General features: G+C 35.1%; 1 protein-coding gene across 1 annotated transcript in view; it reads right to left on the reverse strand.

Moving 5' to 3' along the window:
- LIN28B (lin-28 homolog B) overlaps positions 1-18,688 on the reverse strand; it is a 135,316-nt gene that overhangs the window by 48,938 nt on the left and 67,690 nt on the right. The window contains exon 4 of the mRNA XM_066371826.1: positions 9,383-9,567. Within this exon, the coding sequence (XP_066227923.1) occupies positions 9,383-9,567 (185 nt within the window). The remainder of the gene's footprint in view (positions 1-9,382; positions 9,568-18,688) is intronic.

Genomic DNA, 18,688 nt, shown 5'->3' on the forward strand with positions numbered 1-18,688 from the left:
TAAGGCACATATAGGAAGCAACTACTATGAGTAGATGCTTCCCACTTATTCTCCCCTTTCTCATTCTTCATCTCACTCTCAAATCTCTCCAAAAATCAATAAATAAAAAATCTAAAAAACAAGTCAAACCAAAACCAACAACAACAAAAGACACAAAACAAACAAAAAAAACCTCTCAACAAAGAAAACATCTGGACCATGTGACTTCATTATTGAGTTCTACCAAAAGTTTAAAGAATTAATACCAATTCTTCTTCAAGTCTTCCAAAAAACAGAAGAGGAGGCAACACATCCAAATTTATGAGGCCAGCATTACCCTGATAGCAAAACCATCAAGGATATGACAAGAAAAAATTTAAGGTCAATATCGCTGTCCCCAATGAACACAGATGCAAAATCCTCAATCAAATATTATAAAAACAGATTCAACAATACAGTAAAAGGATCATACATCATAATAAAGTGGGATTTATTCCATAGATACAAGGATGGTTCAATATCTGAAAATCAATCAATATGATAACACACATGAACAAAATGAAGGATAAAGTCATATAATCATCTCAGCAGATGCAGAAAATCTTTTGACAAACAACATTCATTTATAATATGAACTCTCAGTAAAGAAGGTATAAAGGAAATGTACCTCAACATAAGGGTACCATATATAAGAAGCCCATAACTCACATCATACAAAAGCTTTCAACTTCTTTTCTAAGATCAGGAACAAGACAAAGATGACAACTTTCATAACTTTTAGTCAATGTAGTATTAAAAGTCTCTGCCAGAATTAATACAAGAAATGAAAGACATTCAAATTGGAAAGGAAGAAGTAAAACTGTCTGTATTTGGGGATGACATATTACATACAGCAATCTTCAAAGACTTAACCAAAACATTGTTAGAATAAATCAATTCAGTAAAATGGCAGAACACAAAAGTCCATACAAGAAATTCAGGTGGTTTCTGCCTTGGCAGGTTGGCTCAGTGGTACAGCATCGGCCTGGTGTGTGGATGTCCCTGGTTCAATGCCCGATCAGGGCACACAGGAGAAGCACCCATCTCCTTCTCCACCCCTCCCACTCTCACTTGTTTCTCTCTCTCTCTCTCTTCTCCTCCCCTCCGGCAGCCATGGCTTGATTAGAGGGAGTTAGTCCTGGGCACTGAAGATGGCTTAATGGCCTCTGCCTCAGGCACTAAAAATGGTTTGGGTTGCAACAGAGCAAGTGCCCCAGATGAGCAGAACATCGCCCCCAATGGGTTTGCCAGGTGGATCTCAGTCAGGGCACATGCGGGAGTCTGTCTCTGCTTCCCCTCTTCTCACTAAAAAAATAAAAAGTAAATCAAAAGAATAAAAAATTCAGTTGGTTTCTATACACTAACAGAAACCAACAGAGAGAGAAATTAAGAAAACGATCCCATTTAGATACAATTGCATCAGAAAAAATACAAAATCTGGGAATAAATTTAACCAAAGAGGTAAAAAATCTGTACACTGAAAAACACAAGACACTGATGAACAAAGTTGAAGAAAACACAAATAAATGGAAAGGTATGTTCAAGGAAGAATTTGTATTGTTAAAATGTTTATGCCAACTAAAGTAATCTATAGATTACTATGGCATTATAAAATGCAATTCCTATGGCATTATAAAAATTCCTATGGCATTTTCCTCAGATATAGTATAAACAATCCTAAATTTTTTATGGAACCAAGAAAGACACCGGATATCCAAAGCAATCTTGAGAAAAACAGCAGGAGGCACCACACTCCCTGATTTCAAACTATATTACAAAACAATAGTAATTAAAACAGTATGGTATTGACATAAAAATAGACACATGGATCAGTGAAACAGTATAGATCTCAGAAATAAACCCATACACATATGGTCAATTATTTTACAACAAAGGAACCAAAATTATACAATGGGGAAAGAATTGTCCCTTCAATGAATGGTGCTGGAAAGCTAGACAGCCACATGCACAAGAATGAAACTAGACTACTATCTTACACCATCCACAAAAACCAACTTAAAATGAATTAAAGACTTGAATATAAGACCTGAAATCATAAAACTCCTAGAAGAAAACATAAGGGGCAAACTTCTTGACATAAATTTGGCAATAATTTTTTTCTTTTTCTTGGATTTCAAACCAAAAGCAAAGATACCAATGCAAAAAGAAATAAATGAAACTATATCAAACTAAAATGCTTCTGCACAGCAGAGTAAATCATTACCAAAATGAAAAGGCAACTTATAGAATAGGAGAAACTATTTCAAATCCTTTATCTGGTAAGGGGTTAGTATCCAGTGTGTATGTGTGTGTGTGTGTGTGTACATATACACATATACAAATCATACAAATCAATAAGAAAAAAATAATAATCTCATTTAAAAAAATAGGCAGAGCACATTTTTCCAAAGAAGACATACAAATGATCAGTAGGGACATGAAATGGTGCTCAACAGTACTATTCATCAGGGAAATGAAAATCAAAACCACAATGAGATACAACTTCACACCTGCTAAAATGGTAATTATCAAAAGGCAAGATATAGCAAGTGTTGGTCAGAATGTGGAGAAAGGGGAACCCTTGGATACTATTGGCATAAGGGAAGGGAAGACACTTCAGTAACAAAGCCTCTTGTAGCTGTTGCTCCATATTTTTTTATTATTTTTTAAAAATTTTATTTATTCATTTTAGAGAGGAGAGAGGGAGGGAGAGAGAGAGAGAGAGAGAGAGAGGAGAGAGGAGCTGGAAGCATCAACTCCCATATGTGCCTTGACCAGGCAAGCCCAGGGTTTCGAACCGGCGACCTCAGCTTTTCCAGGCCGACGCTTTATCCACTGCGCCACCACAGGTCAGGCCTGTTGCTCCATATTTTTACTTGTCTTGCATTTCCTGTATTTATCACAGTTTATGTTGAACAACTTTGTTTTAAGTATCTGGGGAATTTATCTTGTCATCCTCCCTGTACTTTTTCTCTGCACCTACCTGTCCCAATTGTTGATAGGAATGTAAATTAGTGCAGCACCTATGGAAAACAGATTGAAGGTTCCTCAAAAAATTAAAAAGAAAACTACCTTATGATTCATCAATTCCACTCTGGATATATAACCAAAGGAAAGAAAATCATTATCTCAAAGAGATATCTGCACCACCATGGTCACTGTAGCATTTTTTACAAAAGCCAAGACATGAAAACAACCTGTATGTTAATGAATAACTGGATAATACACATATGGTAGATATACAATAGATTATTATTCAGCCATTTGGGGTAACATGGATGGATCTGAGGGCACTGTGCTAGGTGAAATAAATCAGACAAAGAAAGACAAACACTATATTAACCCACTTATATATGGAACCTAAAAATACAAAATCATAGAAACAGAGAACAGACACCATTTTAAATATTTTGTAGGCTATCAGTTTGAAACTGTCTTAATGCCAGTATGAAGTACTCAAAAAACTATGAGGACTTGTCAAAGGACACAAAACCAACTTGAAAAGGCTTTAACTGGCTGAAATTTGAGCAATACATTAACCGATGATGGCTACAGATTGTAACTCACTATAAAAAATAGAAACCCATGGTCCATATTGATAAATAAATGTAAAACGTTAGGTTTGCTGAAGAATTAAATATCTACATAGTCTTACATTCAAAATGCTAATTAATTACAAATGGAAAAAGGAACTTCCAGGTGCAGAAGCCAGGCAGACACCTCCCTGACAAAGTGTCAAAGATATGTGATGGAAAAAACGCAAAATGGTATGCTGACAAAATACAATGAGTGCAACACAGTGATTCCATGATATTCTTGCCAAAGTTGAAGAACCTTAATGTAATCATAAGGAATTTTTAAACAAACTCAAACTATGATCTGGATTCATACTAGTGTTTTGAACTTGTTTCCATAACTCTTTTATTGCTTATAAATTGAAAGTTTGATTGAAATAATTTTGTTAGATTCATAGTAAACATAATACTTCCAATTTATAGGTAATATAGGTGTTACAGAAACAAGTTGAAAAACAGTGGAATGAACCAGATCATGGTACATTCTTATGAAACAATTGGCCTAGTGTCTTCGAGTTAATGTCAGAATTTTTCCTAAAAGGGATATAAGTGTAATTCTAGATTATGAGACACTTGAGATAATATAAATACTACTGAAAACCCTGTTCCTTAACCAGGATCTGATTGGAAAAAAATAACCATAAGGGATAAGTTTTGGATAACGGGGAATATCTTAATATGAACTGAGTTATTAGATGCCATTAAGGAAGTATTGTTTATTTTGATAGGAAATTTAAGGCATGACATTTCAGTGATACTACATCTGAAATATATTTTTAAAGTTTAAAAAAAGTATTCACAGTGTTAACCCATATCATTTTTTTACTTTCTATATTCTGAAATTTTTCATAATAAAAAGTAAAATAAAATAAAATAGAAAGAAATAAGAATAATCACAAAGTATTAGGAAAAACAGTATAACAGGTTCATATTAATATGAGCTGGTTCTTTAAAATGCAAAATAATTTTTTTTAAAAAGGCAATAGAAAATAACTAGAAAATCCAAAATATTTTAGCATTTTAAAGGATACTTTACATAATTATGCTAATAAACATGAAAATCTGGATCAAGGCATAATTTTATTCTCATTGCTAAAACTGTCTCTGGAAGTAGACATGGTTAATTACCGTGGAAGAAATCAAGAAGTTATCAAAGATTTGAAGTCTGTTAAACATTCAGAAGGCAAATCATTGCCTTGGTAACTATTTCAGACATCAGTTGCCATTTTCACAATTTGTTTTCTCATTGTTTTAGTTTCTATACAAGATTCTCTGTGCTTATTTGAATATCTTACTGCAGTTTGTCTCTATCATTTTATAAAAACAAGTGGCACATGGGACTAGAATTGTTCATTCTAGTGACAAAAATAATGGGCATCTTGAACTTAATAGAAAATTAGAATTCATTAGATACCAACTATGTCAAAGCTTTAATGACAGTAAGACACACAATAAATTTAAGTAGCTGAAGCAATTATTATTTACCTTCTGACTACCACCACCTTCTACCTTCTCAGATCATTCCTTGTAGCATATCAATTACAAGTATTCTTTGACTCCACTTGCAACTTGTCCATCATGAATCTGCCACTTTATCAATGTCCTTATTCCATACCCAGTTTATATTTTATGATACATCATTAGAATTGATCCTTTGCACATATCCTCAATGCCTTTGCTTCCCTCCCTTTCTCATTCTCAACTAAGAGAGCTCCAACTCTAGTTAAAGTCATCTTTCTTCTTATTGCACAACTATACTAATGAAGTCAACAATGGCTGGAGAAAAAAACACAATCATAGTGATTGACTTTACTTTATGTCCACTACCCTTAAATGGGTTTTTGTATAGCCTGGAATTCTACCTTTTTTCCATAATATATTGGTTCACTCTTCTATTTTCCTACTTCATACCTCCTTCCTTCTTTTTAAATTTCCAAACCTCCTCTTCTACCATCATTTTCAATTGATGACCTTGCTTCAAATTTCACTAATAAAATAGAATAAGCCAAACTAGGCGGTAGCGCAGTGAATAGAGCATTGGACTGGGACACAGAGGACCCAGGTTCAAAGCCATGAGGTCACCAGCTTGAGTGCGGGTTCATCTAATTTGAGCATGGGGTCGCCGGTTTGAGCATGGAATCACAGACATGACCTCATGGTCACTGGCTTGAGCCCAAAGGTTAGTGGCTTAAAGCCCAAGATCACTGGCTTGAGCCCAAGGTTGCTGGCTTGAGCAAGCAATCAATGAACAAGCAATCAACGAATAACTAAGATGCTGGAATGAAGAGTTGATGCTTCTGATTTCTCTCTCTTCCTGTCTGTCTGTCCCTATCTGTCCCTCTCTCTGTATCAAAAAAAAAAAAAAAAAAAAGAGGTGAGAAATCTCATATCTACCTACCTACCTGTACCTGAATGCCATGTCTTACCTCCAATTTTTTTTTTGTTTTGTCTTTGTTTTTATTTTTAGGTGAGAGGAGGGGAGATAGTGAGGCAGACTCCCACATGCACCCTGACCAGGATCCACCTGGCAACCCTGCCTGAGGCTAATGCTCGAGTACTGAGCTATTTTTAGCACCTGAATCCAATGCGCTCAGATCAACCAAGCTATCCTCAGTGCCCAAGCCTACACTTGAACCAATCAAGCCACTGGCTGTAGGAAGGGAAGAAAGAGAGAAGGGGGAGAGAAGCAGATGGTAGCTTCTCCTGTGTGCCCTGATCGGGAATTGAACCTGGGACTCCATACGCCCGGCTGAGGCTCAACTGGCCAGGGCCACCTCCAGTTTTAAAGAATGGACCACCTGTACTCAGGCGCTTTAAATCTCAATCCTTGTTTCCACTGAAAGAATTTACTCCATCAATTTCATCCACTCTCTTGCATGTTCAATCTTTCCTCTCTTCCTAGACCATTCACATTGATATATAAATATACTATATTTCTTCCTCTCAGCTACTGCTTCATTTTTCTCCTCATTTATAGGAAAACTTCTCATAAAATTGTCTGTACTGGCTGTCTTCACTTCTCCTTTGCTTTCTATTGAAAACAATCCACTTAGGCATTCACTCCCACCAGCTTTCTGAATCTGATCTTGTCAACTTCACTAATGACTTCCCGTGTTGTTAAAATGGTCAAGTGTTAGTGGTCATCTTATATAATCATTTTACCATCAGCACCATTTATCACACCTGATATTCTCTCCTACTTCACATTTTTCTTTTCTTGACTTCTGAGAAAAATCCCTCTTGATTCTACTCCTATTCCCCTCCTTACTTAGTGACCTTTGCTATTTTTTATATTCTTCCTCATCCCTAAATGCTGGAATGCCCCCAGGCTCAGTCCTCTTCTCTTTACCATGTATACTCATTCAGTCTGATGGTAGTCTCATTTAGTCTTCTAACTGTAAAGGTTGCCTGACCTGTGGCACAGTGGGTAAAAGTGTCGACCTGGAATGCCGAGGTTGCCGGTTGGAAACCCCAGGCTTGCTCAGTTAAGGCACATATGGGAACCAATGACTACAAGTTGATGCTTCACCCTCCCTAAAATAAATAAATAAAATCTTAACTATAAATGTCATCTTTTTGTTGACTACTACCAATTCTTTATATCCAGCCCTGGATCTCCATACTCATGCATCTATCTGCCTAATATCCATCTCCACCTGGATATCTATTATGTATCTCCTGAGTATGTCTGAACCCATAGTTCTTATTTCCTGCTCTTTCCCTAGTCTTCATTTTGATAAATGGTCCCTCCATCTTTCTGGTTGCTCAGGTGAAACAAACCTTGAAGCCATCCTGAACACTTCCTTTTCCTCACAGTCCACACCTGACCCATCAGGAAATCCACTGTCTCCACCTTCAAAACATATCAGGATTTTGGCTCAACACCTCTATTACTACCATCTCAATATAACCACCATTATCTCTTTTTTGCATTATTGGGACTCCTCTGTAGTTGTTTCTTAATTTCAATTCTTGTCTCTCTACTTTGTGTTGTCATCACAGCTGCCAGAATGACTTTAAGGAGGAAGTCACATCATGGTACTTTTCAAATTCAAATCTTCCAATGACTTTACTTTTTTCCCCAAATCAAAGTCTTATAATGGTTGACATTATATAGCAATGGTTTTACAGAGCAGACATATGAGTTGAGTCTAAGAGGAGTTTCAGGGAACATAAAGGAATATCCAGCTGCTATCTTACTTCACTACTCTCAGCCTCCATTTCCTCCCTCTCTTAATGATTCCACTTGAGGGCAGAGTATATGAGGCAGAACTATATTGTTAAAATTTGACCTAAAGCACATGGAAAAAGCTTTTTATATTTCTATCTAATTTTATTTTACTTTGTTTTAATTATATGCATTCTATATATAGAAGCTCTCTCTTTGAGAGAGGAAAATCATTCTAACAGGTAAATGTATCATTTCACGTATACATTTTCATGGTCTTTCTTCTATACAAAATGAGCTCCTAAAAATGTAGATAAAAACAATTTATTATCTTACTCACAGTTTTCCAAACCAATGGGAAATATGGACTAAGCAATAAATGCTGTAGGGATAACTAATGAGCAATTTGGAGAGAAAAGAAAAGCTAGATTCTTTAAATTCCTCTCTTCAAAAAGCCAGATAGCTATCAAATCAGAATTAACAGACTTGTCTGTATAAAAATTCAAAAGTTAAATACTAATTTTAAAAGTCACTATAATTAAAACTAAATACATCTTGCAAGTTGAAAAAATATTTATCTGAGACAAAAGATTAACATCATAAATATACAAAAAAACTTGCAAATCTATAATAGCAAATGACCACATCAATAAAAAAAGAGTAAAAGATAAAAAACATAATTCATAGAAGAAAAATTAAAACAAAAATATTTTTTATTCAAAGAATACAAAGAAAAACAATAAGAATCACTTCTTAACCTATGGAATTGGAAAAATTAAAACAATGACATTATTCAATGAACAGTCTTACTTTAGGAGGGGTTGTGGGGTTACATATTGGCCTCATCATTTCTGGAGAGAAGTTTGGAAACAGATATCAAAGCTCTTAAAGTGCCTAGTTTTTAATCCAGCTTTCTCATTATTAGGCACTGAGCCTAAGAATAAAATCAGATAATTTTCAAAAATGTACATATAAAGATTCACTGTAGTGTTATTGATAAATTTACCAGAAATACCCTAAAATTAAATTTGGAACATTTGCACCATAGGAATCTATGCAGGTGCTAATGATTGACATGAAATGTTCCATGACATATTAAGTGAAAAAAAAATGCAAGTTTCAAAAATACTGCATATGTATTATGATTCCCACCTCTAGTTAGGATTTCAAGTGATTTCCCCCCCTAATTTCTTTATAGTTTCTTTTAAGTTATTTGAATTTTCTGTATGAGTTTTCTATTAAAAACAGACAAAACAATACATGTATTTTCATTTGAGAAAACAGGTGAAGTGTAGGGATGTACAGACAGCCATTTCTGTCTGTTGAAAACTCCACCTTCGTTTGTGGTCTCAAGATAGTCTAATGAAAAAGGTGGTAGGGGACTGACTACTCAGTCAGTGCTCGACGCTGAGTGCTCAGTTCAGTATATTCTACAGGTAGCTCAAATCGCAAGACAGGCCTATATATTGCTGATACAACTCTATACAGCTACACCGTGGTGGTACTTTACTTTTTCTAGACTATAAAATTCTGATAACATAATAAAAATATCAACTTTCAAAAATCTTTCCTCAAAACAATAAGGCCATAGACTAACAAATTAAAATGATTAATTACCTACCTATCTCCCTTTGGTTTTCTTTTTTGTAGTATCTTCCCTTTGGGTCTTCTTTCACTTCCTAAACAGGGGCTCCCGCCAGGTCCTGTTACCCGTATTGATTCAAGGCCTTTGGAAGATTTTTTAAATGTGAATTCCACTGGTTCTCCTTCTTTTAGGCTTCTAAATCCTTCCATGAACAATTTGCTCTGTACAGAGCAAAAGAAGGAGGGGGAGAGAGAGAAATTATGATTATCAATGCTTTATAAATTATCTTTATTATTTTAAGATTAACATAGCAAGATATTTTTTGATATATATTACTAAATATAATGTCTTTATTGTTTGTTTAAATTCAGTGAAAGTTATACCATTTTAAAGGTTAATGTTGCAATTCTGACAATAAGAACACACTAATACCATTTTTTAAAAGCAATTTGGCAATACTTACAAAAAATTTATATGTGCATATTTTTTGACCCAGCAATTCTACTTCAATGACTCTCCTACAGACATACTCACACAAAGGTTCAAAAAATAAATAAATAAGACCTCTATCAAAATTTACCACAGCACTCTCTGGTAAAAATATCATAACTAATGTCTGTCATTGGTAAACTGATCACATAAATTATAGTACAGCTATAGAATGTAATATTATTGAGTCATTAAAAGAAGATCTACATGTTATTAGTGTGGGAAGATAAAATTATAACATTGCTGATTTTTAAAATTAAGGTTAAAGAAGAGTGTGTTTACCATGTTTACCATAATGCCATCTATGTCAAAAAATTTTTAAAAGTTACAGGTTTATTTATGTAGAGATGAGGTCGGGAACAACAGACAACAAATCATAAACAGCCGTTTCCTACTCCTTTTCTGAGAAAGTGGACAAGTTTTTTGATAATACATGTGACTGTACTGTATGAACTTTCTAGAATTTGAAAGGGAACAGATTTTCCTAATTTAAAAGACAGTTGATTTTTTTGCAAAAAAAAAAAAAAATTTTTTTCCTGATTATAAAAGTGTAACCTTGATTACAAATATAAACTGGCTCTTTATATCTTACTCCTTTTGTCAAAATAAAAGTGCCAATTCTAAATATACTAAAAATAATTAAAAATCATTACTTTATTTCTTTAAAAACCCTTGTGTATATTTTACTGATCTAATGTGGAATATCATAAGCAAAACAAAATATGGTAGAAGAATGTGTTTCAAGTTCAGTTCTTTAAGTAAATAGGTATGCTGCTTTGAATGAGTCATTTTATCTCTTTTCTATTTATCTGTAAATTTAAGAGATTTGAGTTTCCCCACATGTCCTGAGGAAAAGTTTCCAAAAAAGGCTCCATCAAGAAAGTACTGTGGTCGAGTAAGTTTGTGAAATGCTGTACAGTATATTGCTTCTCCTTAGTCATAGTATTAAAGTTCCTGAGATACCCTCCCTTTCCCCAACCACTGAAATAAAAATCTGATTTAACTGTGTTTAACCTAGCAATTGCCCGACATAATTGATGCCAGAGCCCTTTCTTTATAAATACAGATGACTAGTGTACTTGGGAAAACACTGAACCAGAAAATCTTTACCCCTCCCAAGTCCATGATTCTAAAGGCATTTAAATATCCACATAACCAAATCACTACATGGAATAAATAAAAACAACACAAAAGGAGACTATTCATTGTGAAAGTAATACGATACATGAAAACTGGGTTTTTAACCTGTTTTTAGTGCAGTCATCTGACACTGCAAAATCCTTCACGTGGAAGTCTACAACTGGCAGCACCCTTGCTGCTGTCTGATGCTATGTAGAAATCTAAAGAAAACAAAAAAACACAACTGCCTACACTCTTGAAAATAAAAACAATTATTGTTTTTAAGGTTTTTTTAAACATTTTCAAATAATCTATTTTTTTCCCTAAGCTTTTTCCTCAGTAATGAAGAAAGTTCTTTTGCTTTCATTCTTTTTCTCACTCCCCACTCAAGAAAGCAGATTATCAAATCAGAAGTGGAGCAGAGGTCAACTACTGCAATTAAGAAAATAAACACAGGTTTAATTAGACTTATCATATTTTCATATGTTTTGTTTCTGTAGTAAAAAAAAACAAAAAAAAAACCCATCAGTTATTTGGTTTCTCCTCGCTTCTAGTGTTCATAAGCACTATCTCCAACTTAATTTGATTTTATTTTCCATTATTATGATATTTAATAGGTATAATTTATAAGTAAATTTATCATTGATCACTTAGATTGGACCTTCCAAATATAAAGTAAATTTCCACCTCTTATGGACCACTGAGTTCTGTATATTCTTCATGATATTATCAAAGATCATTTTTCTAAAATTCTATCACACATTCATCCTTCCCCAAATTACTACATAATTAGTTATGATACTTCTCACAAAAATAATATCTCTAAGAAGCTAAAATGGCACTGGAAAAAAAAAGAAAAGATGATTCACAGAGATTTCTACCTTTGCTATTATATCAAAAGTTACTGCTACATAGGTGGGAAAGATTTGTTGAAAGATGGGGAATTAGCTTATTATATTTCTTCACAAAAATCAACTTCTTTCCTTGACTTGATAATTCTTATTAAATGTGCCTCCATTTATCTAGGTCCTATCCTTAGTTTTATCAAACCATTTACTAAATCTTATACATTCTGTGTTCATAATTTTTTTCATCTGCTCCAAAAAAATCAAATGAAATTTTGATTACTATTGCCCAACTTCAGGCCTTGTCTCCTACCTAGATAAGTGCAATAGTTTCTTCATTAACATTTTGTCTCCTCACTATTCTAGTGTCTTTCGTACCTGTATACACTCTCTGAATTAATCTTACCCTGTTAGTTTCCTGTCTCAAAGTACAGAGGATGAATCAAAAGATTGAAAAAGAGAAATACCTTTCCTTGGGTTGTAGATGAGACCATTCATTTATAGTCCAAGGCAAAGAATGTGAGGCCCTTATCTAAAGAGACTGAAGGAAATATTTAGGCAACTGGTGAAATATTAGATCCGACACCTCTATTCATTCTAACAATTAGGAAGCCACTGGTGCAAGAGCTGGCTCCCTGCCCATTCAACCTTAAATCATTCCTATCCCTCGTTCTTGTCCCTCTTTCATACTTCTGAAGGGTCAACCAAGAATCACAAAACATGCATCATGATGAAGAAAGGCCAAGATAAATGAGGAAACAAAAGAAATTTCGTATACCATCCAATTAGTATCTCCAGAGATATCTGAGATAATATGACATCAATAAAACAAGACCAAAAACAACCAGAGAATTATTCAATAGAAAAAAAAAATCGCAGAAAGTTAAAAATAAATGTGGAAATTAAGTGGATTGGAAGTAAATGGTTAGAAAAATCTCTCAGAACCTAGATAGATTCCTCACCCCCCAAAGAAATATATAATAGAAAAGACAAGAGTACAGAGGATGAATCAAAAGATAGAAGAAGAGAAATTATTAAATGAAAACTATAAGAAAACTTCCCAGAGCTCAACGGAGTATCAAGGAGAGGAGGCCTATACCAGGCAGAGGTCAGTATAGAAACTTTTACACACAAAGTACACTTTTGAGTGTATGGACAGAGTGCAAGATTTTAATGGAGAATGAGAGTAAGTATCCATACTTAGCTAATGGTTTAACTATATGATTGTATAGCAGGATAACTGAAACATGTTAGAGGCTAGAAAATACAAGTTAGAGCCAGATGATGGAAATTGTTGACTGATAAAATAGTTTTATTCTGTCTAAAATAAAGATCTAATGAGATATATATATATATATATATTGCTTTTTATAAATAGCAAGATTAAACTTTTTTAAAAATATAGTTTCTTTGGCAATTACGTGTATGTGTGGAGAGGACTGTATGTGGGCACACCTGTTACAAAGTAACTCATAATCTTAAGCAAGAGATGGTTACAACTACACTAAAAAATGAAAGGAAGAATTGGTTATGCAAAACACTTCAGAAGTTAATATATCATCTGCTATAAATTATTACTTGGCCATGTAACAATTTATTGTTAAAATGGAGAGTTATGTAAAAGCAACATAGACATCTTTGTAAGTGCTTCATCATAGAAAGGATCACCTAACAGTCAGCAGGAAGACAACTCTAAAATATCAAAATTTGGCTTTTTCTTTTTTACTACTACTTCCTGAACAAATTATTTAACATCTTCAGGTTGACTTCTTCTAACTAAAGCAACAATAAATTTAAAAGTTTCTCTTTATTATTAGGTAGTATACTGAAAATATAATTAAAAATTAAATTGTATTAGAATTTCAGTCCAATAAAGCTGGGTAATATAGGTATGTTTAAAAAACATATTTCTAGAATAACATAATTTTAGTGGGCTGAGAAGCTAAAAAAACAATGAAAATTCAAATATATTTAATTTATTTTTATGAAACCTAAGGTATCAGTGAAAAACCTACAATAAATGAAGGGCAGTTGATTATTACACAATATGCAGTGGTAGAGATATCACACAATATGAATGAGTAATGGTCAACACTCTTAAGGACTCTATGCTTTTGACCTAAATGCCAAGATAATCCAGGAATCATTAAGCCTGCGGCTGGCAATCACAATAGAAAGATCACTGGACTCAGTGCCAGGAGATCTGGGATCTAGCCTTGGCTGCACAATTAATGTGCTGTACAAGCATGGAAAATTGCTAACCATTGAGTGAGTCATCCTCTGGTTTTTGTTGTTGTTTTTTTTTTGTTATAGATCACAGAACTTTATCCTTTGTTATAAGACTCTTAAAAAAAATTCTATGACTTCACTCTATGTGTACATAGATAAAAATAAATGAGTAACCTTTTTTTGTCAATGCTAAAGTATATGGGGATTTCCCCTTACACATTCTTAATAGTTCCCAATTTACTGAAGAAAATCGAGGATTTAGTTCCTACTTAACTCAAATCCTTTAAGAAGCCTGGCCTATGGTGGCGCAGTGGATAGAGCTTTGACCTGGAATGCTGAGGTTGCCAATTCAAGACCCTGGGCTTGCCTGGTCAAGGCACATATGGGAGTTGATGCTTCCTGCTCCTCTCCCCCTTCTCCCTATCCCTTTCTCTTCCCCCACTTCTAAAATAAATAAATAAAAACTTTTAAAAAGTCCTCTAAGAAAACAGAAGCTAAAAGAAATGTGGAGGAACTGCATAAGTCAATGTTTACCAAGTTTTACTCAAAATGAAAACTCAACAGCTAAAATCCAGTTTAACCCACATCAATCCATCAAATTTCACATAAACAGGATCAAGAACGAGATTTCTTTTTTTACTTTTACTGAATTTTTTTCTCTTGAAATTAAAGAAAATCTTGGAAGCCTCTCCATCTGGCTTGCACTTCAAAACTGGGAAGGACACACTAAAATGGGCCAAAGTATTGGAATGTCATTGAAAAGGCAAAATGGAAAGCAAAGCTCAAAGCTGGATTTGAGTACTGTTTTTGAATCCTGACCCTACTACTTAAAACCTAAAACTGCATGACCATAGACATGTTTTAAAAAACCCGAACCTGTTTCCTTATCTATTAACTGGGGATTACACCCTCTAGGAATAAAACATATCAAAGTACAGTAACTGTTAGATTCCAAATAACTAATGTAAAATGCCAAGAACAGTGTTTAGCACCCTGAATAGCAGCTCGATAAATAGTTTACACTATTTTTATTAGTATACAGTCTGCTCCTCTACCTGCTGACACAGTATGGGAGAGGTAGAAGAAAACACATGTCAAGAACTTATTCAATAACAGGTACTGTGCTGCTTTTACTGTTATTTCATTTGATCCAACCTACTTACTCTCTACCGCTGTCTACACATTACTGAATTTAAGTTTAAACACAATCTCATCTTAAAAGCTTTTCATGACTTTCTAGAGCAAACATGAGTACCTTTCCAGTGATCCAATTATACATGACATAGAGCACCATTATAACACTTACCATCCTGCATTATAATGCGTCTATTTTCTTATAAGGCTATAAACATCTTGGAGAGAATTATCGTAATTTTTCATTTATATATATCCCCATGCCTAAATCCATCCATGAAACATAGCAGGGTGCTCAATATAAATTCGAAGCAGAGAGGGAGAATCAGGGTGGTAGAAATCAAGGAAAACAGTAGTTGTGACTTCTTTTCTTTTCTTTTTTTTTTTTGTATTTTTCTGAAGCTGGAAACGGGGAGGCAGTCAGACTCCCACATGCGCCCGACCAGGATCCACCCCGCACGCCCACCAGGGGGCGATGCTCTGCCCATCCGGGGCGTTGCTCTGTTGCGACCAGAGCCACTCTAGCGCCTGAGGCAGAGGCCATGGAGCCATCCCCAGCGCCCGGGCCATCTTTGCTCCAATGGAGCCTTGGCTGCGAGAGGGGAAGAGAGAGACAGAGAGGAAGGAGGGGGAGGGGTGGAGAAGCAGTTGGGCGCTTCTCCTGTGTGCCCTGGCCGGGAATCGAACCCGGGACTTCCGCACACCAGGCCAACGCTCTACCACTAAGCCAACGAGCCAGGGCGTGACTTATTTTCTTTAGATGAGAACACAGAGACTCAATGGTAGAGCCAGGACTCAAAGCCAAATCTTTGACCCCCAAAGCCTTTGTATACCATGATGCCTACTGTAACATTCTCCACAATATTTTAATTGTTTCTCAACACCATGTCATAATATTAAGCTTTAGAATCTTCAAGCTATAGGCCTACTGCAGACCTTCCTACTCAATTCATGCTTAGCTTTTAACCATTAACATTTTTTAATAACTTTTTTTTCTGTAAAAACTTTTAGCTGATATACTGACTTGTAAGAAATCAATCCTTTTATGTTACAACATCTTATTGCTTGCTTCTTTATGAAAATAAGAAGCAATTGATAGATTATGGCTAAATTAAAAAAATTATATCCTTATCACACTGAAGCTTCTGAGATATTCATGTTTCACCAAATTGAAAGCTACTTCCAGTAGATCTTACTTATAAAATACATCTCAATATTTCAATGGTGTTGTAACAACTGGACATCATTTGCCAAATAAAATGTGAGTGCAGACATAGACTTTTCACCTTTTATAAAAACGAAATCTTGCCCTGGCCAGTTAGCTCAGTGGTAGAGTGTTGGCCCGGCATGTGGAAGTCCCAGGTTTGATTCCTGGTCAGGGCACACAGAAGAAGGGACCTTCTGCTTCTCCAGCCCTTCCATTTCTCTCTCTCTTTCTTCTTCTCCTTCCCCTTCCTTTCTCTCTCTTTCTCCCCCTCACAGCCATGGCTTAAAACGGTTTGAGCAAGTTGGCCTCAGGCACTGAAGATGACTCCATGGCCTTGACTCAGCTGCTAAAATAGCTTGGTTGTGGAACAACAGAGCAGCGGCCCCAGATGGGCAGAGCATCCCTGGTAGGGGGTTTGCCAGGTGGATCCCAGTCTGGGTGAATGCCAGAGTCTGTCTCTCTGCCTCCCTGCCTCTCACTTAATAATAAATAAATAAAATAAAACTAACTCAAAATGGATCACAGACCTAATTTTATCATGTAAAACTGTAAGATTCCTAGAAGATAACATTGGAAAAAAATCTAGATGACCTTGGGTATGGCAAAACAATAAAAAAGCCAATGAATGAATTAAAATAGAATTTCAAAAATACCTTATTAACACAGAAAGCAAAAATGAAAGAAAAGAGTTAAAAAAAAAAGTCCCAAATGGCATAAACAACTAAAAAGAAGCAAAGTGGTAAATCAAACCAGATAAATAAATACATTAAGTACAAATAAACTTATCATTCCAACTCAAATGCAAAGATCGATAGAATGGATAAAAAGTAAGATCTGACCATGTGCTTTTACAAGAGGGACATTTTAACTATAAAGATCTAGAGATTGAAAATTTGATGACGGAGCCCTGGCTGGATAGCTTCGTTGTGAAGAGCATAGTCTCAAAGCACAGAGATTGCTGGTTCAATCTCCATTCAGAGTCTGTACAGGAACAGATCAATGCTCCTGTCTCTCTCCCTCTCTCCCATCCTCTCTCTAAAATCAATAAAATAAACATTTAAACAAAAAAAAAGATGATGAAAAAGATATACCATTAAAACAATAAGCAATAAGAGGGCTACCGTTATATTAAAGAGAGTAAAAGTACACTTCAAAACAAAGTTTCCCAGAAATAAAGGGCACTTCATAATAAAAATAAAAAACTAAGACATAATACTAAAAAAAAAGACACGATACTCATAAATGTGTAAGTGCCTAGAAACATAGCTCTGAGATAGATAAGTCAAGAATTGACAGAATTATAAAGAGAAGTAGACAAATCCCAATCTCATTTGGAATACTTGGGAGTTTTTTATATACCACTCTCAGCAGCTGATAATACTAGGAAAAAAAAATCACAGAGGAAAAAAAAATCACACAGGACATAAGACCTTAAAAGAACTCTATCACTCGTTTTGCACTAATTGACACATATTTTTAATGATCAACAACTGAAAAATATAATTCTTTGTGGTCTATTCACCAAAATAAACCATAAGCGGGGCTATAAAAAAATTCTCAATACATTTCAGATGATCTTACAGAGTATGCTCTCTCATCAAAACAATTAAAATAGAGATTAATATCAGTAATATAGACAATATACTTTTGATTGAAATCACAAAGAAATGCAAAAACTCTTTAACTGAATGATAATGAAAAAGTCTCAAAATTTGTAATATACAGCTAAAACCATCCATGAAAGTTTTGCATATTTAGGCCCTGGCTGGTTTGCTCAGTGGTAGAACATTGGCCCGGCGTGTGGAAGTCCTGGGTTCAATTTCCGGCCAGGGCACATAGCAGAAGTGTCCATCTGCTTCTCCACCCTTGTCCCTCTCCTTTCTCTCTATCTCTCTCTTCTCCTCCTGCAGCCAAGACTCCATTGGAGCAAAGTTGGCCCAGGTGCTGAGGATGGCTTGCTCTATGGCCTCTGCCTCAGGCCCTGAGGCGTTGTTTTGGTTGAAGCAGAGCAATGCCCAGATGGACATGCCGGGTGAATCCCAGTTAGGTGCATGTGGGAGTCTGTCTGTCTGCCTCCCCATTTCTCACTTCAGAAAAAAATACAAAAAAAAAAAGTTTTGCATATTGAAATGGTTATTATATTAAAAAAAAACAAAACAGAAAGGCTCTGTATCAACCCCATGGAGTTTCACCTTATGAATGTAGGGGAAAAAAGCAAAGCAAACCTAAAGATAGTAAATGGAAGTAAGGAATAAGAGCATAAATCAGGCCCTTGCTAGGTGACTCAGTGGATGAAGTGTCAAGACAATGAGCCAGAGG

Source organism: Saccopteryx leptura, chromosome 3 (genome assembly GCF_036850995.1).
Source record: "Saccopteryx leptura isolate mSacLep1 chromosome 3, mSacLep1_pri_phased_curated, whole genome shotgun sequence".
NCBI classification, from domain to species: Eukaryota; Metazoa; Chordata; class Mammalia; order Chiroptera; family Emballonuridae; genus Saccopteryx; species Saccopteryx leptura.